The sequence below is a fragment of the Aythya ferina genome (assembly GCF_964211825.1).
Source record: "Aythya ferina genome assembly, chromosome: 1".
NCBI lineage: Eukaryota > Metazoa > Chordata > Aves > Anseriformes > Anatidae > Aythya > Aythya ferina.
This window is the reverse complement of record NC_140296.1, coordinates 4001375-4022285: the sequence shown is the minus strand read 5'-3', so window position 1 is coordinate 4022285 and position 20911 is coordinate 4001375. Positions and strand designations below refer to the sequence as shown.

Genomic DNA, 20911 nt, shown 5'->3' with positions numbered 1-20911 from the left:
GTGGGATGCTAGCTATAGAGGTGGTTTCTCTGATATATAGAGCTCCCAGCAACTACACTGAGACCCACCACTCATTGTTCATTGGTCTTTGAACAGCCATCACATGGTAACAATTTTCATTCAGTATCGAGCTGTCTTGTTTGAAATGATGACTTGGAAGTGAAGGGCTCCATATCTCATTACCCCAGAACAAAAACATCCACTTTCCTTATCTGGTTTAAAGATCCAGCTCAATTACATGCTAACAACTTTTATTTCTAAATGTGATGCTTTATCAGTCCCCCTCTGAGCTTTCTGGGTATTTCCTTTCCTGTTGCTACTTTTTACTTAGCTGTTTGTAATGAATAATGGCATCTTAAAACAAACTGGGGAATGCTCCTATGGTGGTGGTGGTGGGGTGGAGGGGAAGTAGTAGTGTCTATGCATTTGATGACTTGACAGATAACAAACTCTCATTTTACTAGATAACACTTGGCAAGCTTTTCTCATGTGGGTCCACTGCTATTATTGTTATATATTAATTTAGTGGTGCTGAAAGTACAAGATTTATATCCTGAGAGTTTTAGGTTGTCTGTTACTCTCTCTGCATGAAATAAACCTAACAAAGGCCAAAAGAAACTGAACCTTCCCAGCAAAATCTTTACCTTCTCATCTATCTAGCCAGAATCTTTAGGGGGTTGCATGTCTAGATCTCTCTGTAGTCATGGTGGATATCATGGCTTTCTCCACTATCAAGTACTGCTGAAAGTGACCCTGCTAGCTTTGGTGTGATGCAGGTTGCCTGTGATTTTTACAGGCAACAGGAACGGTGTACAAAAGTCACTGGTATATGGACAGAAAGAAAAAAAAAAAAAACACCAACTTTTAGGGCCTCCAGAATTATCTCAATGACCAAGATGTGAAAAGGCATGTCCCAGAATCAATCTCCAATATGGTTTCTTTAGCTTCTGGTCTTGTGTATGCATATGTTTTCATGTATATACAGATATTAATTCATACTTGATGTTCTTTATTGGGGCTTTAAGGTAACAGATCCTTCTCTGCACAAGTGTAAAGTTCACGTTTCTCTCTGTCTGCATTGTAAAGTGTTCTTGCACCATGAAGTCTGCAACAATCCATGTTACATTTGCTCTAATCTTTCTTATCCTTCTGTAGATGGCCTGGTGGATTGCATGGACCCAGACTGCTGCTTGCAGCCCCTGTGCCACGTCAATGCGCTGTGCCTGGGCTCCCCAGACCCCCTGGATATCATCCAGGAGACACAAGCCCCCGTCTCCCAGCAGAGTTTGCATTCGTTCTATGATCGGATCAAGTTCCTGATCGGCAAGGACAGCACTCACATCATCCCGGGAGACAATCCCTTTGAAGGAGGGTAAGTGAGTTTTGTTTTTTCTTTAGTAAGAGGTAAAGCGTGAGCCACTTGGCCACTGAAAGAGGTAGAATGGCTTAAGAAGGAATAGCAGCAAGATGCAATACACAGAAACTGTCTCAGGGAAGTAAATACCTGTAAAATTTTGTGGCTGGTGTAGTTCTGTTTTCTTTCTCCCCATCTGCAAGGTCCTGCCACCCAGTAAGAAAAGATGCTTCCCTCTCAGTGTGCATGGGTGGTTACATCTGTCCTGTCCTCTCTTATTTCAAGGAACAAAAGCCATCCATTCAGCAGGGCTCTTCTATTTCAAGTGACTGTCATTCTCCAGAAGTGTTTAGTACATTTAGCAATGGCAGACCTCCTTCCACATTAAACAGAGGTTTGACAGAGCCAACAGAAAGGGAAACTGGAATATTTACAGTCTATAGTATGGCTTCCAATGGCATGGAGAAAATCTTACAGTCTGGGGAGGACTATTAGAGAGATTTCTGATGTAAACAATCAGGTTGAATATAAATTGGTTTTAATATGTAGACATTCACTGCAATCATCATCAAGAAATAGGAACTGACGAAGAGATTTTTATGTTGTTCATGTCTGCGACTGCATTTCAGCCCTTAGGTTCAGACCGTGCCGGGCTGTCAGGAGAGGCAGCCCCTTTAAACCATGTGCTTGTAGCGGGACACCACAATGCATACCCTGGGGCATCAGATTCTTAGATCATTCGGTGTCTGCTCCGAATGTTGCCTTTCAGAAGTGGTGACCCCGAGCCACGAGGTGGTTCTCAGCACTTAGGTTTGAACTCGGCTGAATTCCACCCAGTCATTAACTGCTTACTTTCAGCTTTCCCACGCACAGCAGTGAATAGCTTGGCTCTGAAACTGTATAATCCTCGTGTTCCTGCGGGTAGTTATTTCAGTACTTGCATCTCAGCAGGCCTCTTGGGCCCTTCTGGGTCTGACCTAATGCTCTTCCAGGAGGGGATGTTGCCAGCATCCCTGGGTCACACCTCCCGTGGGTACCACCTCCTGTGTATCACCATCTCTGGTGGTCTGCAGGCTGACCTCGGATGTGAACTACTCAGAGGCATGCCAGGGGCAGGGAACTGGCCTGATGTGATAGTTTCTCTGATTTGTCTTGCTGCCAAGCCCTTCAGAGTCCACGAAAGCTAATGACAATGATTCAGGTCAAGGCCAAGCAGTCATTATGTAGCTTTTCCTTTTCCAGCATTCTCAAGATTACAGATTCTGGATACTGAACAGTCCAGGCTCTAGACTCAACGCTAGAACAGTGGATCCTCTGTTGTCAGTTGTTGTGATTTGTTGCTGTAAAACTCAGCTCTCAGAACTTAAAATAACTTACACTCACAATTTCATTTTCTGATATATTTAGGGTTGTAATTCCTCAGTTGAGCTCACAGTTAAAACCTTTCCACGGCGGACTGTAGTCTCAGGGCCATGTGTAGCTGCCTGTCTTGATAGGTGGAGGTTTTCAGTAGACACAAGTCACGTTTAACAAATTTTTCTTTGCAGCTAAAAAACTGTAGGAATCTTCATGCACGTGTGATAACAATTTGCAGCTTCTCTTTAAAGAAAGTCTGCATTCACCAGTTCAGAGAGGTGGGGGGAATAATGTGAATTTCTCATTATATAGTGAATTTGCTTATGGGAGTGCCAGCAGAGAACCAGAAAGATTGTCATGTAGGGCCACATAAATTCCTAAAGGAGTTACATGTGTTTCATAGATTGGCTGGTAGATCTCTATTTAGGAAGGAATTACTTTCCATCTGTAAATGCCCTGCTAAGGATTCAGAATTCAGAAGAAGAACCTGCTAGCAGAAATGTTTATTTGGCATATAGATTATTAGAGTGAGAGAATGCAAAGATTCAAATCAATAGGAAGGGTTTTAATGATTGCTTTTAATTTACTACAGTGAAACTAATAAATGGAGCTCCTTGTTCCATTTAAGATAACACGAAGAATTATACAGAGACAGTGATGACTGATGAGGTTGCCTTTCTTAAAATATCAGCACAGGGTGGGTATCACTAAATATGGTCCACAGACATGCCACCTCAGGCAGTGATTTTATTGCATCTTTCAAGTTAAATATCTGACTCATCGCAAGAGCAGTTGCAAATAACAGTGAAGGATTTCAGCAGAAGGTATGTTTTCCCACGAGACACCACCACAGCACACAATCTGGGCTTATTGGTCTGTTGGGTTGCTAAAAATGACATTCCTCTTTTGAGATGTTAAAAGATACCGTGAGTTCCTGCTAGTTCTTAAAAGTCCTGCAGATCTGGATAAACTCAACCGTCACAAGCATTTTCTGCCTGCTTAGCCTCTCTTTGTAGTTCCAACTGGCTGTTTGTCAGAAGGCTGAACCTTTAAACAGCCGTCTCTTGTCACCCTGGAAATGGCACTTCAGCGGCGGTCAGACAGAGACTTCTCCATGGAGGAGCATCCTGCAGACGGTCTGGGCCTGGGACAGCTGTATCTTCACTTGTAATTATGCCCTTTCTTCAGTAGCGTTCTCATTAAACCTCCTCCTGTTGGTTTAAAAGCAGATTGGTGATAAAATCCCTCTTACCGTCAAACTGCATCTCCATGAAGATTACAGCAGCAGCTGGGAGCAAGATGAACCATTTTCCTCTTCCTTCCAGCTGCTGGTTCAGGATCCCATCCAGCAGGAGGGAGGGCAGGAAATCTTTTTCTCCCAGTGGAGAGCTCTGACATCCTGATTTAGGGCACTTCTCTCCCCCTTTGCTGCCACTGCAATTCATGAAGTCTTCTTCTTGGTGTAGATCAGGACTGTACACTGCTGTAGGACACATGCTTTGAGCAGTCCCATAAGCAGAGGTGAGATGAGGGGACCCTCTGTCTGCCATGGGGACGATGCCTTGCAGAGACACCCGTGGCACAGACCCCCTCCTCATCTTTCAGGTCAGGGATTTGAGGAACCAGCGCCTCTTTCTGCTTTACTAGGCCATGCCTGGCTGCTACATCCAGCCCTGCAGCTGGAAAGGAGGTGTTACACCACAGCACGGCTGCAGCTCTTGTATGGGCTTGCAGAAGAGGCAGTGGAGTGAGGGTGATGACTGAATACCTGTACAATGCATTTCCTGGGCTTCAGAGACACAGCTTAGCTACCCTTTAGAGAGAACAGCAGTGTGGATCACCTAATGGATACAAATAAATGAATGCCTCGTGACAGCTAGCCTTTGAGTGAATTTATTATTGAATTACACTCCAGCTTTTTAAGAACAAGCTGAGCTGACAAGCTCTCTTACCACTGCAGAAGAAAAAGAAAGACAATGATAAATTACCCAGATGGATAAAGGTAAAGACCTTGTCTCCTCCAAAATACCAGCAATTATATATTATTCATGTTTGGGAAGAAAAAATAATCATTGCCCATATTGAAATGAGTGTTTATGATGATAAAGCAAGTAGCTAAATTAAATTCTGAATGCACAGAATGTCTTTTCACATCATTTTGATGAACAGATAACAAGTACTCTTCTGCTACTTGATCGTTCGTGTATTGATTTTGAAACCACTTACTCTTGCTGTTTGCTTTGTATTTTTAAGCCATTCTTAGTTGTCCATCACTGTAAGGAGCAGCACAAGATGCAGCGGTGTCAAGTTGTTGACTTTCAAGTAGGACACCTGATATCTTTGTTCTCTCTTGAGGGACAGTGTCAGAAAACTGCAAGAAGAGGCTAAAGCCCTGATCCACAGAGTCTATGCTAGGTGTTGGCAGAGGATTAACGTTCCGCAGAAATCCATCTGTAGAAATGGTGTTTTTTGTACAGAATATTTGAAAACAAATCAGGTGATGTTTAAGTAGATGCATTTTAAACCGCTTCTTTTTTTTGGCACATTTTTCGTATATCTCCTTGCTGCCAGTAGTGCTAACCCCTCCCAATTAAACAGGCAGCTGGAAATAACCCCGAGTTAAGAAGACACATCAGAGAGCAGGATCAGCTACAAGAATAGTCCCTTATTGCTATCATGTCAATATCCTACGTACAGAAAGTAGTAAGTTTTAATGGTTAAAAATTCTGATCTGAATGTCATTTGCACCTTTCTGTTTCTATTGACAAAATTAGACAGAAGTCAAAAAAGAAGTCAAACAACAAACTAACCCGGTGTGGCTTTCTGCTGATGACTCCTCCCAGGCTGGCTGGTCCAAGCCATCCCTTTGGCCCTGCTCTAGCAGGATGCGTTCCTCGGGCCAACAGCAAAATACCATGGTGGGATGCACCCCAAAAACTGCAGGCACCTCGAAGGCCATGCAGGAGCTCCCATAACACAGCAGCCCAACAGCTTTGGACAGATCTGAGGGATAAATGCCGCATCTGTTTAATGGTGTGTCATAGATACTAGACACCAGGCAGTGCTCCTGCTCAAACCATCTCCTTCCCAGATTTACTCTCTTCCAAAGGCATCTGTCTATTTTTGTTTCTTTCTGCTTAAATTAACTACTCATTAGCTACAAATCACAGCTTTGTGAAATGTAGGAGAATAATGAGGAATTTTCAAAGACCCAGTGTTTTTTATTTTGGTAATTATTGCTCATACACACAGACAAGCATATTTTTAAAACTTACCTTTTCAGTGTACAGGCCGTATATATGTGCCTTTTCAACGTCTGCCTTTTTATTTTGGTTTCAAATTATATATTATGGCATTATTTCAGCTCAAAATGATTTTGCATTGAGCATGGCATTATTCCCATATAACAAATTAATGCAAAATATGTAGCTACCTACTTCTGTTCCATGGAGTTTGTACCCACAGGACTCTGAAAGAAAATTTCCAATCAATTTTTATGTTTCTTTCCATAATATAGATAGCATAATCATAACGTAATTATATTCCCCTTTCACAAGTGGCAGTGAAAGGAAGTTCTGAGTACAGTCATTAGAGAAGCTGAGATTCAGTTTTTAAAAAATATTAAAAATTATTGGATATTTATTACCAAGAATTCTTGCACTAGATTTTCTGAGACCATCTACAAGAGAAAGTCACGCTTGAAGAAATTATGAATTCATCCCTTCTCTGTTAATGTACATTAAACTATTGATTTCTCTTCTCAGTGGGGAAAAAATGGTCAAAACTGAAGGAATACTTGAAAAAAATATTGGCATTATACTAGGGATTAAATAGAGTACTACATATATAACCAGCAAAGCACAGAGGAAATGGGAAATATGAAAAGAAATAGAGATGAGGACAAAACCTCGAAGGAGGCTCGGGAGCCTGCAGGACATTGAAGGTCTCAGGTGATACCTGTGCACCTGGGAGCTCCTGGAGCGTGCAGAAAGCAAAACCTGAGCCTTCAAAACTCCCAAGCAGAAAAGCAAAACTCTCCTAATGAGTTAAGTACCTCGTGGATTACACAGATGCTGATGTGCACATTTGGTTTGAGGAGTCTAAACTGCACTATAGATGCTGATGGATCTCTTGGATCTGGCACATAGACATTTGATTAATATTTATTCAATATTCGGGGTATGTTCCTTTGAAAAGAAGAACAGCCTGCATGGCTGTTGTTTTATACTGCTGGTTGATAGACATGACTGGCGTGATGGCTATGAGCTGAGTCAGTAGCTCCATTCGATAAATCAGCGTCACCAGGAGCAGCATATCCTGTTCAGTGGAGTGACTTGATTATTTCATTCTGCCTTCTTCAAAGAAAATACCAGCCTACTGCTGTAATGATTCTCACGTGGGACCCGGACACATTCCTTCTGCAAAAACCTGGAGCTTTCTGCCCCAAGCTCTTTGCTGCCTTGCCTCTGCAAATTTGGCAAGCATCCCTCGGCCAGCCCAGCACAAAATCTTCAACCCAGCCCCAAGCTGGTGTGAGCTGATCCCCTGGGCTTTGCACTGCTGGGGTGAAGCTCTGCTTTTCCAAATCAGCTCAGATCAGCTGCCTCTAGCTGGTGGATGCTAACAGCTGAGTCCCAGTGCAGTTGTCAGCCATTTCGATTTATCAGGAAGAGTGTGTCCTTTGAGTGTGACATTTACTTGCTAAATTGGTTAAAACCTCATACATAGCAAATCAGTTTTAAAATCCCAATCATAAAATCTTATATGTTTTATTGAATCTTTTTTTTTCCTAATTCCTTTGGATCACTACAAAGCTATCAGGCAGCTTATATGTAGTTAAAGAACTTTCCCTGTGATCATCCAAAAAGGGAGCTCATTTTATAATTAACCTGGAAATAATGTATTTCTTCTGTCCTGTTCAGTTTTACATTCATGAAACCTCAAATTCAATGGGAGGAATTGCTTTTATTTTGGTTCTTCTTCAGAGCTGACTACGTGGCCATTGCTTACAAAATAAATACCAGACATAAAATACTACGATAATACAAAACTGGTAAGATCTGCAGACTTTTTTTTTTTTTTATGACTTGGCATGAATACATTATTCTTCTTGAAAATTATTGCACCATAAAGTCTCTACCTCTCATAGAAATAATGGTTTTTGGATCTCTTCTGAAAAAATATGAAATGAGCATAATTCAGTATTAGGTACAAAAATTATCTCACATCTTATGAGCTATTGAACCCGACATGGGTTTTACAGACCTAAAAAAATGAGGGCATGATTCTTCTTCCTTGAGACCTAGTACAAAGCAAAAGAGTGTGTTTCTTTGGTTGTGCTGAAATGAAGGAAAGAATCGTCAACTTTTAAAGCACTTCTTAGGCAACTGCACTGTGAATAAAAGCATTTTTCACTGAAACTTTGCAGTAAAGCAGATCCCAACTTTATTAAGCATTACATTTCCTATAAAAATCTATTCTAAAATACTTTCACTTCCCCATTATAGTTGGACCAGCTTTATAATTTCAGAGACCAGCATCAATGTCTGTTCCTCTTCATTTCCTACTTGGTGAACAGCTTTCCTGTATCCTTCATCCTCCCACCTTCCCAGCCGAAAAATCTTGGGATGCAAAACCAAGTGAACCGATGAAGCATAGAGACACAAGATGTTTTGGAGGCAGAAGTGGCATCTCTGTCCAACAGTGACCAGATTGCTTGGCTGATCGGAGAGGCAGACTGTGCTTTCATCTTCATATGTCTGTCCCTTGAGGAAAGGAACAGACATCAAGCAGGTCAATAAGGTTCAAATCTTGGGAGAAGTTTTCAAAACCATGAGGGCCCGAGCCTTTCAGGAACTGAGCCATGAGGGAGTTGTTCTGAGAGCAATGATCATCCAGTCGTGAGATTTCTAGAAGTGATTGGTGTCCAGTTCTTTCCTCAAATTAATATTACATTTTATTACTAACTGTCATGAAGGAAAGATGCCTTCTTTTCCCTTTGGAGGAGCTACAACCCACAGTCACCAACAGTGCAGACAAACACGATGCCATAGGAGATTTTAGAGGACTAATTCATCATGGAGCAGAACGGAGGCAGATGCATGCAGTGGGGAGCTTGAGAAACTGGCCAACAGCTGGACACAAGGCCGAGCCCACTCACGGATACTAAAAAGATCAAATGAAGAAGACCCGATGTTTTGATACTGCCATGTTAGACTAGATCTAGAGACAAAGACAAGAAAATCTGCATCTGGATATGTTTTGGTCAATCTAGATTAATAAGCACTTTCCTCCTATACTTCAAATACCACCTTCATTAGCCACAGTCATACAAGCATACAAGCATTAGGTTGCTTTTTCTCCTGTACTTCTTAAGACAATTTAAGCAATGTGCTTTCATCGGAGCATTTCATTCAGGCAGCTTTGCTGTTTGTTTTGTAAAATATCCGAGAGACTGTCAAAGGTTTCTTGTAAAAGGTTAACAATTAAGGCTTCTACCCACATAAAGAATCGTCAGCACCTCCTAACCCTTCAGTGATGGGACCTTATAAATAGCTTCATTGAGCAGGTTAAACAAACAGGGCAGATACTGCTTCTTGCTGCAAACAACATAGAATTTACTTTCTTTCATTGAGCCTGGTCAGAGCTCTTAGAAATTTTGCTTTTCATCATCCAGTCTTCTCCTTCTCTTCTTTTCCTGGGTCCAGGGCTTCTCAGAAAGTTGAGTGGCAGTGAGACGTGTTGCAAACCACGTCTCCCAGTGCCACTTTAGCAAGTCCCTGACCGGGATTCAGCTGAATATCAACACATTTAGTCCTTTGTCAGATTGACAGTGGCATCCTGGTGCTCCCCTTACAGGCAAGGTTCTCAGCTGAGCCTAACTGATGATTTGTATCCCGGCTGCCCAACACGTGCCAAACCCTTTCAGAAACTCATTTGTGTTATCTGTGGGGCTGAGGGAGTCTTTCTGGATGGCTACTCCTTAATTTTCTTTTCTTTTTTCACATAAGCATACCTTTCTTGTTTAACAAGAAACCCTTTAGCAAGATCTTTTCCATTCTTTTTCCTAACCTCAATTCCTTAGTTCAGATGTCATCTAGCTCAGTAGAGGGGTTTCCAAATTCAGCTTTTCCTACAGCTAAACTGAAGAAGCTAGAAAGGGATTGACTCAGTTCAAGGAAAGACCATCAAGATAATTTTTTGGCACAGTTAAGAGGCAAGTGGGCAGAGCTTGTTTAACAGACAGAGCTTTTTTCTACAGGCAGCTTTTGAGGGAGATACTGCCACAAGCAATAAACTTGAAGGTCTGTATGTTCTGCTGTTGCCTTTTCTTCTTTTGTCCTTCATCTGTCAGCTCAGGCATTCTCTGTGTCCATGTGCTTGATCATGATGCCCTTGGCTTTTACCTGGCATGCTACCAATTTTTCTGTCTATCCAGTGCTAGACAGCCCTGAGATGTTTTGACCCAAGACAGGTGCATTCAGACCAAAGTGGTCGAGGTATGTTTTGCTGCATCCCGCCTTATTATTAAGCATAAAGGTCACAACAGCTAAAGCCATGAGATCACGTTTGTACCAAATGACTGTGTTTATAGGTACTTACCAGAAAGGTTTCCCAGCACGTCGCAGATGAAGTACTATGAGAATGTAAAATTTCCTGAGCAAGTGATTAACAGATTACTACAATTATCCTCTTAATGTCCCTGTAAGAAAATGGGCCTCAGTTGTAATTTTGCAGGTGGAGTACTAGAACACATGCAGACCAGCTGATAGGACCAGTGTTGAACAAAAAGTCTTTAGCAGAAGAAGAAATATTGCTGGGATCACCTGATTTCAATTGTAAGGCTCGTACCAACATGAAATAACTTTCTAGGTTTTCACACAAGGGTGCTGTGGTGAAGGTTCATCCAGAGCAGAAGAATAAATCCCCAGCATGTCTATGTCAGTAAAATGTGAAGTGGTAAATAAGATCAAAGAGATGAAAAGATTTATAGCAGCAAATTAAAATATTTATTATGAATATCTTGGCTGAGGCTGGCTGAGTAGTCATGATAACCATCTCCATACATCTGAAACTTTTGAAGGAGAAGGCACAATGAGTTTTGGAGGAAATATTTTGAGGAGCTTCAGAAATTCATAGAGGTGAGATTTCCCCTTGGCACCTATTCTCAGTCAGGGAAAGAATATACATTTCTTTCAGCAAAAGAGGATTTAGAATGTGTGGGATTTTCTTTTTCCAATGAAAAATGTTCAGCAAAAGCAGTATTTTTTTTCTATGTCCCAGTGCCAAGCACAGTGTCAGCAGAAAACGGCTATGAATAAGAAGTGTTGGAAGGACCAATGTCTAAGTTATGAGACATTGGGTCAGATACAGTATTAAAGTCAGATCTTTAATGTACTCCCATGGGAAGCTGAGAGATGGCTTTTGGGGAATTTACTTTTCTGTCTTCTGTTCTAAAACTCTTTTGGTCTGCTTAGATTTTGTAAAGCAGCCTATCAAACCTTCTTTATATCTGAGCAATGGGAAAGTAAAGGTATCATTGCACTCTCTCTGTTTTGCCCCTGTAGCCCAGATCTTACCAGGAAGGCTTAAATTAATTTTCAAAGGAATAAAGACGATTTCACAAAGCAATGGTATAAAATGGTCTGATATACCATCTGGCATTCTAGATAGCAATTCGACAATGGCTTGGTGTTTCAGGGAAGCCTTTATGGGCAAATTCTAACAAAAAAATAGGGGAAGTCTAATTAGAGAAGTAGAAAAACAGCAGAGTGCTGTTCATTGCAAAGCAAGAATCCATACACCCTAAAATAAAAGTAGTGAAGGAAACAAGCAAACAAAACAAAAGACAAACAGAAAACAGAGGCAGTATGCGGAATCTTTTAATAATTCAATGGGAAGACGAGGCTCTAGCTACGAGAAATTCAATTTTGTTCAACTGCAGAAAACACTCTGAACTGGCAGGCCTAGCCTGATGGAATAAATCTCTTCTATTAACATGAGAGATAATTTTATGTAAATATATTGGGAGACCTTCTAGCAGAGCCGAGCGTCTTAGCAATACCACTTAACTTGTTTGTAGTGTAATTGCATTTAGACCAAGGTCTTCTGAAGGAAATGGCTGACTAAATTAGCATTAACCAGGTTCCTGGGGGGCTCAGTGCGTTGTGGGTAGTCGATCTTGCCTCCAGAAAGGACACGTTGACACCAGAGAAGCCAGCTGCTTCCCACGCACTGTATTCACTGTTTTTCCCAAGCGGGGCAAATTTTATCACCTAGGGAAGGAGCAGATTTGAGAATCTAATCAAGCAGAGTCTGGGCTTTGTTTTTTCTCCAGTTCCCATCCCTCCTGCTTTTAACTGAATTCAGATTTGTGCGTGTTGCTCCAGCTCCTTTTTATCACTGTGGTTTTGGGAAGGATGTCCCCTTTGTGGGAATATATCTTTCCCTATAGCACGTAAGGAAAGCTATTGTTGTAGTCCTCTGGGGGACTGGTGGATGCAGCTGGGCTTGTCGATGAGCTGCTTCTCTGCAAAAGGATGCTAGTGAGTTAGTGAGCACATCGATGCACAAATGGTGGTGGAGGCAGCACTGCAAAACGTCAGCTAGGATGGGAATGAAGCCTCTTGCTGGAAGGTTGGAGGTCAAATGCATCTGTTTGTCCATATTGTGCTGATTCCTGTTACTGAAGAAATAGTTGTCCGTGATATGTAATGGACAAGATGCTCACTGATATAAAGCACATCCCCCCATTAACAGGAGCTGAGGATCTAAGCCAATGTGCTTGCTATATTACGTAGAAGTTTGCAACTGCTTGGACATGTTTTAAGTGGGGCAGCAGGGGAGACACCTGCAGCATTTTTTCCTTTGCTTGCTTTTAACTCTTGGAAGGAAGGAACAAGTGGAAGTATTCTTTCTGTGTTTGCAAAAACATAGCATGATCTTGTCTCTTGAGTATTTTAAAACACAAGCAGTCCCCATGTTGACTTGAATATGCAATCAGGGAGCCAGAATATTGAGTGCCTCATGCTCTGCAACAAAGTTTTAGTCTGTAGTGATTCCTTGCCTTTCATAAAATGTGCAGCCATCTGGTAAGGAGCTGAGAGGAGACAGTTCCAAACCCTTCCACGGGGCTCCCTAAAGGATAGGAAAGGAGACGGGGCGGGGTGGAGGGAATCACGGAAAAATGTGGGAAGAAAAAGGCTAGCTCTTCACTCAGGTATGTGATTGCACATACTAACTTTGTACAAAATTGCCCTATGGTTGGTGACCTGTAGGCTTCAGCAGGGTCATTCCAAGCATTGACATTATTCCCAGCATATTCCGTGGTATTGTGATCCTTTGAGTTATGCTTTGCCTGCCTGTTAGAGAGTGACATATGTTTTACTTTACTGTATTTGGCTATTATTTTAAATTTGTTGTCTACTGGAAGTTGGGTTAGAGCCTTCAGTGGGAGAAGCAACAGAAATACGAAAAATGTTATTAACTACAAGCTGGCTCCAAGTCTTTTCCTGCATGACTCCTAAAAAGTCAGTGATGATATATCAGAGAAGACTCGGTGACAGAAAAATAAGTTCCATTATCTCATTTTCCTGTGTTCTATTCCAAAATTGTATATGAATCAAGTCACATTTTAGATTGCCAGCACATTCTGGTAACGCTTCGAGAATTTCTGTTAATATTGGAGCTCTCTGTTTAGATCAGTAGGAGTTTTAAGGCTCCCTGACAAATGGTCTGTTTTCTGTGCTGTGGAATATACAACGACTGCAGCCCTTACTTAATAGAAATTATACGTTATCTCCTTGCATTATACAATATCGGATTTTCCGATGGACTCAAAGAAAATAACTTGATCTTTCAAGTGTTTATGAAATCAACGTTACAAAACAGTGCAGATATCATTTGCCTGAGTGAACCAGCGAAGTGACATTTCTCAGCTCAAGTGGGCAGATAGCGAGTGCAGCTGGGATGATTTACTCTTGCTGAGAACTGGTCCCACACCTGTAGAAACATTGGCTTTCAATATCTGCTCTCCACCAGGACAACAGTAAGGAAAATCACTCACTGGGTCATGTTAGCACACTGACACCACAATTTGCTGTTTTTGCTCAGAAAAATAGTTGGCCTCAGCCAGCAATTGGGCTCAGACACTCTCACGGACGTGTGATGCTTTGTCTTTACAGAAAGCTCCTCAGGTAGCAGCATAGCAATGACTTAGAGCTCTGGAAACAGGCTTTGGAATGAGAACCCAGAAAATCTGTCTTTGGCTTTACTGCAGATTTTCTGCCTGACCTTGGACAACTGAAAACCACTCTGCTTTATTTGCTTTCTCTGTAAAATACCTATCATGCAGTATTAATCAATGTTTGTAAAGATCCTTGAGATCCCCAGATAAAAGCACATTACAGGGCATAGAGTAATTGGAATACACGTAGTCTATAAAATAGTGCAAGCTACCAAACTTGGAAAAAGACAGGCAGGAAAAGCCCGTCTTGTTAACTTGCTCCATTCCTCAAGCATTTTGTAGGGAAGCTATCTGAACCTAGCAAATTATCTGTCATGTTCTTCCCAAATGGTAACTTAAGGGTCTTTGTGAAATCTGGATGAAATAAGCCGTCAAGCCCAGTGTGCCTCTTACCTCTGAGGGCTTCTGTGCTGTAAATATGTCCGTGCAGTACTTAAAATGCTTCTGTGCTCTTTGAGTTTAAAATGTGGTTTGCCCTTCGTTAGGGCAGTATTGTCAAGGCACTGCGAAACTTAGCTGGTTACAGCAAATTCCCATGTCATGTTGTGAACCCTACAGAAGCTCATAGTTTGTGAAGTATCTGCTGCAGCACTTGTGTTTTTCAAGAATGGGTTAAAGGTAAGCCTTAATTCTGGTGTCAAATGTTCTTACACACCTCGTGAGAAAATCTTCAAGAGCAGCATGCCACCGTCAGGCCAGACTGCATGGCCCCATGCTTTCCAAGACAAAAGGGCTGCCTAATTAAAAGGAGCTCCAAGCCCCAGAAATAGAGGAAAATCCTCCCTTTGTCAAAAGACTTACCATTTCTTACCATTTCTCTCCTTCTTCTTCCAGACATGCATGTGTGATTCGAGGTCAGGTGATGACAGCGGACGGGACCCCTCTGGTTGGAGTCAACATCAGCTTTGTCAACAATCCTCTTTTTGGGTACACGATCAGCAGACAGGACGGCAGGTAGGACATCTTTATAGGATTTACAGTGTTCAAGCAGTGAGTGCAGTGTTAATGCTATCAACACTAAGGAAGAACTGCCAAGGGCACATTTATTGTTTATGCATTTTGAAGATGTTGATGCCTCATTGCTGTTGTTGGTTGTTATTCTTATTATTTATTAACTTTGTAATATAAACTAGAATCATTAGCCAACAATTAGGCAATGAACTGCGCATGCGTGCAGTTTCCTTCAGTTCTATTCTTGTTAATTCATGTTGAAATGATTAGGAAGAAGTCATTAAAATTACAGTTGTTTTAGAGGCAAGTGCTTAAAATCTGAACAATCACTCTCAACCAAAACAAAACCATTGCAAATTGGGAAAGCCTTTCATCTTATCTTTTGTCTGTCAGCACTAATTGGCTCCCTTTCTTTTAAGAACAAAAATGAAATATTAGGGGTTCCAGCTGCACATGCCCTGTGTATTGACTACTAACCACTAGCACTTGGGAGAGGATTTATGGATTTTAGCACCTCTCCAATTCACCACTTTCATTAAAGGTTTGACTTGGCCAGAGGAGCTGATAGAATTATAATGAAAGAGAGGAACGTGTGCTAGCAACATGTGATTAATGCTGCCTTGTTCATGCTCGGGGGGTTTTGCACCTACTCTAACAGTGATGGTGACTAGGAGGCTTAGTGATGCTGCATCTATTGTAGGATATGACAATAAAGAGGCATCCCTGGAAAACTCATGCTCTCCTTCAGAAAAGGATGCCTTTGCAGTTCCTATAGCTTAGGCATTAGAGCAAAAAGGAAAAAGCCTTGCACATTTATGCTATGAGTATCTATCAGACTCAATCAACACACTTTGCATGAACATGCTTTGCTTTCAAACTGCATGCTCGACATCAATTTGCTGTATATAGACCAGCACAAAATCTGCATATGTTAGAACATATATATCCGTGAAACTCTTGGACAATAATGCCTGCTATAACCTTTTTGCTGTCTGCTTGTTTCCTTGCCCTGTACAATACACGATTACTATGTGCAATATCTCATGTAGATTACATGTACTCTGAGGAAGGGACCATCTCTTTGCTTTGCAGTTGCACTGTACTTAAAACAGAGGGACCTTGCCTTTAACCACACCTCTAGCCAACAAACATAACAGGGCAAGAGGTGAGCAGTGCTATCCCTGCACCTTTCAATCTTTGAGTTACTATTTCTTTCCACTTCAGCTATAAGGCTACTTCTGCTGGCGGATCAAGCCAGGGGTTTTCCTTTCACACCACGTCCTCCCCAGCCTCCAGCTCAGCCAGAAAGCGATGCAGCTGCAGCATCAGTATGCTCCACCAACCCTCAGTGAACTGCTGGTTCCTTGGGGCCTGCTGCCAGCCTCCAGAAGTTAAATTGGTTTCAAGGAGCTCAGTGCTGCTGTTTGCTGACTCAGCCCCTGACAGACGCTCAGGTCCAAGTGATACAAATGACAGAGATCAGCTGCCTCAGACGAGGGAATCTGAGAGCATGTGGGACTCATCCTGAAGCTGGGATTTCTGGTGGCAGCTGCTGGTATTCGAACCCCAGGCAGCGCAGTGTCAGCTCTTCTGATCTCAATTTCTTCACCTTCCCCTCAAATCATTCTGCTTCTATGGAAATCTCGTGCAGGTCTGGTGCACGACGTTCAACAAATTGTCCAGTTGCAGTACTGAGGCTCTTGAATCACGAAAATGCTCCCCAAATTGTCTAAGGCATACATGCAGGTATTTTCTGAAATGGAAGAGCAGTGCATGGCTGTACTCTGGAGGTAATAAATAGGCAGGTGAAAGCCCTTTCTTAAAGAGCACCAGAATCCAGTGACTTCCTCTTTGGCAAAGCCTTCTAAAAATTAGCTTGAAATCTTCAAGAGCATTCAAACTAAAATTATCAGGGCAGAAAATGGCATTAGACATCCCTTAATTCTAATCCTAGTCTTGTTGCCAATTTAGCAGGTATCATTAGATGCATCTCTGAACCATTGTTAGACCATCCAACCATCCTGTGAAGGGGAGGTAACATTTACTCACCTCCCTTACTGGTTCTAACAGCATTTATTGAACACTATTTGTAAAGCACTTTGGAAGTCACATAAAGAATTACACTGTTGCTGTTTCTATTACGTACTTTGATGGTTTTCAGAATTAGACCATTTAGGAAGAAGCATCTCTCTTCTCATCAGCTTTTCCACAGCGCAGTTTTCGTGTGATTGAGTCACCATGGTTTAAGAAGTTGATGCTCTTTAGCAAAAAGTAGCTTCTCCTGAACTACAGTAACAGGCTGTATGCACCTCCATTCCGTGGCACTGCACAGTCATGCGGGGTCATCCAGTCCTTCTCTGTTGTCGTTCAGGTTGGAAGAAAAATGGGAGCATGCATGCAAGCAGTTACCGTGTTCCAGAGGTTATGAGATAACTGCTTAAAACTCACTGCCTTTATTATTTGGCATATTCACTATAGGAATATCTATTCTTGAAAACGTGCGCTGAGTTCCCTTAAATTGATTTAGCAAATCAGTTTACTGATAGCAGGGCAATAACTGTGTTTTTAAAGTAAGGGAGTTTAAAGACAGAATTGCATCAGCTTAACTTGATTGGCTCCTAAGCTGATTTTGTTGCTTTAGTAATTTTTTTTCTGGCATGACCAAGTTTCAAAATGAGTACTGTAAGTGAAATTTCAGTTTTAAAATTACAGTGAAGTGAATTTTTCACCCCTGTGAATGGTTCAGCGTATCCCAGGTCTCTGCAGGTAGGTTCCACTCCCATTACAGCAGCCAGATACAGTCTCCAGTGGTGAAATCCTGGTCCTATTTAAGTCACGTTACTTAGTCTGTTCACAAAATCATCCCTGCTCCTCCCAGAAAACCTCTTTGAGAACATAAAGGCTTACATGTGATTCTTGCCTGATTATTGGGACACAGACTCTATTCAGGTAACAAGGCATGGAGATGAAATGCCAGCTCTGAAACCGCTCTGTTGTGTGATTTCTCTGTAAAGCAAGTTAATAGATGGAACAAAGTCTTTGTAATGGATTATAAACCACATTTTTTAAATAAAGCTTTAAATTTGATCAATCTGGTGGTTTATAAAGGCCATAAGACATCACGTGGTTGTGGGGGCACTGTTAATAAACAGACAGGGAAGTCTCCAGATATTTCCAGTCTCATCTCCCCTCTGTCACATTCAGCAACGTGGGCATCAGCTCTCTCAGAAATACATTGGCCTTTCAGAGCAAAGAGATGAGAAAGGGTTACGCTTTTCTGTGCTTATTTTTTTTTCTTTTGAGCCTGCATTGTGGATAAATAGAGAATTTCAGCCTTTGGCCTGTCTCTCTAGAGTCTTTTAAGAAAAACAGAACAATATGACGGTACAACAAGTCTGATTTTTTTAGAGTGATAAAAAAGACATCAGAGAACAGCAGCAAAACCAGAAATAAAATTATCTCATTCTTTCAATCCCAAGATGGTTTTGTTCCTGTTAAATTTAATTTCACTAAGGGAAGCTGGGAGGAGGGTGTTTTCAGTTTAGGTTTTTCTGTTTGGTTTTGCTTTTAGTTTTTTTGTGTTCAGTTCAGCGAGGTAACTTCCAATCTGCACCCTGTGTCTCTGGGAAGAACAGCTCATGTGCAGCAAGCAGCGCCTGCTGCAAAAGATTGCACTTCTGTGCTTTTCCAGCTGCTGGAGCCTGACATGGAGGTGGTGCTTTCCCTTCTGCACCCTGTTTTGCAGATGCAGGAGAGGCAAAGCTGTTTCCCCAGACAGGTTACCATCCCTGACCAAGGCTCGTGGAAGCCAAGAACCGCTCACAAAGGAGCAAAACAGAGGTGTTTCCAAATAAAACCTCTTTCCCACTTGCCTAAAAATGTGTTGGGCATCATTTGTAATGTTTGTTTCTTTCCTCCCATTGCCCCTTTTAGTGCCCAGATTCATGCAAAGAGAGCTTCGCCCTCCTAGCTGCAGGGCTTGCCAAATGCTAATTGACTGTTAAAAATATCCTCATCAAAGTACAAATGCTGCGAGCCTTTGCTGGCAAGGACCTGCAAGTTGCTCGTCAGGCTCTTGCAAGCCAAGCTCCATAGGTCTGGGAAGTCGATGTCCCCAGCTGAGTGGTAGAATAAACACGTCATTAGGTTTTTAAAATGCTTTCCTCTCCCTCCCATGGACTCCATTTAACATTCTTTCCTGAATAACTCTCTTGTCATAATTATATTTACTAAATGGCACCTCAGTCTATTGTCCATAAATAATAATAATAATAATAATAATCTCTTTAGTGATTGCTTGCCAAAGATTTTTAGAAGTAATTTGTACCTTTTGTTTCCCCTCTGGGGATTTTGCAGCAGATCTGAAAGCCTCAGAATTAATTACAAAATAATTTTAGATACTTTTTTTCATCATCTTTCTTACCTTGTAATTACAAGGGGCATCGAGGCTGGCTCTGGGCTGTCAGCATGCTTTCAGATCCTGCTCCTCATGCACAGAGAAGTACTTGGGCACACAGCTCTAAAGCACATGAGCAGCAGTGCTGAAGCCAGGGAGCCTCTCACACAACTGCAAGTTTGTCATACACCGTACAGCTGTCATATACCAGCTCCAAGCATCTCAAGTGAGAAGCAGGGAAGAGAAAACTTTCTGTGCCTGAAACCTGGGTTTGGCATTGCAACAGAATAGATACTGAAGAAATTAAATAAATAAATAAAGCACAAACAAAAACAGGAGGTCTTCAATTTGTGCCAAAATCTCTTCCTTTCTCAGTTGTGCCTCTTGTTTCCATCTATACATAATAGATATATCCTGTAGTGCTTCATTAAATATAGCACGAAGGCAAAACAAGCAAACGGCACTCTCTATCCCAACATCTTTACATCAAGAGGAAAAATATTTTCCTTCTTGAGATAGCATCCTTTCAGACAGCTCTGGAGGGCTGTCTGTTAACCCAACATGATATTCTATATTCTCTAACACTAATACAGACAGAAAAGCCACTTGGCTGGCGGTAGCCTAGGACGAAGTTGCAGATTTTAGTTGGACCATGGGCAGTGACTTACCTGCCCTGCTCTAAATGATTAAGAGTCAAAAAAAAAAGATAAGTGTGTAAGTGCTGAGTGCTGGGCACAGAGGCTGCCTTTCTGGTCCTCATTTCTTCCCCGTTCCTAGTACAGTAGGTTCAGTCTGCGACTGGGCTCCACATGTTCCCCACTTGCATTAGGTATTACTCAGGTTAGCAGTGAATGCCAAGACAATTTATATGCTGGCATGTCAGAGAAACCACTTTCCAAATAGTTTATTTCAGCATGTGAATTGATCCAATCTGTGACTCTGGTGGGATGAAAAATACGTTAAGAAAAAAGAAAATGAGCGTGTATGGTCAAATAACACTAGAAAAGCAATAGCAAAGACAAACATTTTTCTCAAAAAAAAAAAAGGGGGGGGGAGGGGGGGATGGGAATATTTTAATGTACAAGTACATAACAGGCAAAGAAAGTGTTTGTACTCCTGCCTATTCCACTTGCTCTTGCCCAACAACAGCTTCTTTGAGCTGTAGGTTTTATATTTGTAAAATGTGAGTGATGGTATTCCTGTGGCCTATGAGGACTTGTGATTACTTCTCTGCTACAAACATATTTCCTTGCTACAAACACACGGGGTGTTGCTTGCACTAACCTTGTTTTCCACCTCTTAAAACAGCTTCGATCTTGTTACCATCGGCGGGATCTCCATTATCCTGCACTTCGAGCGGGCTCCCTTCATCACGCAGGAGCACACGCTGTGGCTGCCCTGGGATCGCTTCTTCGTCATGGAAACCATCGTCATGAGGCACGAGGAGAATGAGATCCCCAGCTGTGATCTCAGTAACTTCGCTCGGCCCAACCCCGTGGTCTCGCCATCCCCGCTGACAGCTTTTGCAAGTTCCTGCTCAGAGAAAGGCCCTATCGTTCCTGAAATCCAGGTATGAACCCTATGAGCCCAGAAGAAGATAACCCAGTTC

At 41.9% G+C, this 20911-nt stretch overlaps 1 protein-coding gene across 8 annotated transcripts in view; it reads left to right on the top strand.

Annotated features, from left to right (window-relative positions):
- Positions 1-20911, top strand: part of TENM4 (teneurin transmembrane protein 4) — a 1677033-nt gene that overhangs the window by 1579935 nt on the left and 76187 nt on the right. For all 8 annotated transcript variants that reach the window (XM_084535211.1, XM_084535210.1, XM_084535214.1 and 5 more), the window contains 3 exons: positions 1156-1372; positions 14790-14909; positions 20611-20872. In XM_084535211.1, the coding sequence (XP_084391337.1) occupies positions 1156-1372; positions 14790-14909; positions 20611-20872 (599 nt within the window). The remainder of the gene's footprint in view (positions 1-1155; positions 1373-14789; positions 14910-20610; positions 20873-20911) is intronic.